Source organism: Austrofundulus limnaeus, unplaced genomic scaffold, assembly GCF_001266775.1.
Source record: "Austrofundulus limnaeus strain Quisiro unplaced genomic scaffold, Austrofundulus_limnaeus-1.0 Scaffold275, whole genome shotgun sequence".
NCBI lineage: Eukaryota > Metazoa > Chordata > Actinopteri > Cyprinodontiformes > Rivulidae > Austrofundulus > Austrofundulus limnaeus.
In genome coordinates this window covers 10,494-10,817 of record NW_013952677.1, presented here as the reverse complement: position 1 = coordinate 10,817, position 324 = coordinate 10,494, and the positions used below count along the sequence as shown (strand labels likewise).

The 324-nt window shown below is 48.1% G+C and overlaps 1 protein-coding gene across 2 annotated transcripts in view; it reads left to right on the top strand.

Moving 5' to 3' along the window:
• The first annotated feature begins 31 nt into the window (after positions 1–31).
• Positions 32–324, top strand: part of LOC106526399 (uncharacterized) — a 2,663-nt gene continuing 2,370 nt past the window's right edge. The window contains exon 1 of one of the 2 annotated variants that reach the window (XM_014020996.1): positions 32–315. In XM_014020996.1, coding sequence (XP_013876450.1) covers positions 69–315 — 247 coding nt within the window. In that variant the 5' untranslated portion in view covers positions 32–68. Of the gene's footprint in view, positions 321–324 lie in introns of both variants that reach the window. The other variant, XM_014020997.1, reaches the window with a different exon arrangement.

Genomic DNA, 324 nt, shown 5'->3' with positions numbered 1-324 from the left:
CAGAAAATATCACTTCTAAAATCACCACCAGGCAAGGCAGCAAAACACAGCAGAAAACTAGCAAAGTTATGCCTTTGGTTACAGGAGCTACAGGTGAGGACAGATACAAACCCTTCAGATTAGGTGACGTGCAAGCCATTATTGATAAAATGCCGCCGGTAGCAGAAGGAGGAGGACTGTGGTTAGAACAGATGGGTAAGGTGACTGCAGGACACACATTAGCTCTGGGTGACTTCAGGGCAGTGGCAGCCAGGTGTTTCACAGTTCAGGACTTGCATGACATTGAGGAGGCAGCCGGACTCATGACAGAACAAGATGACCAAC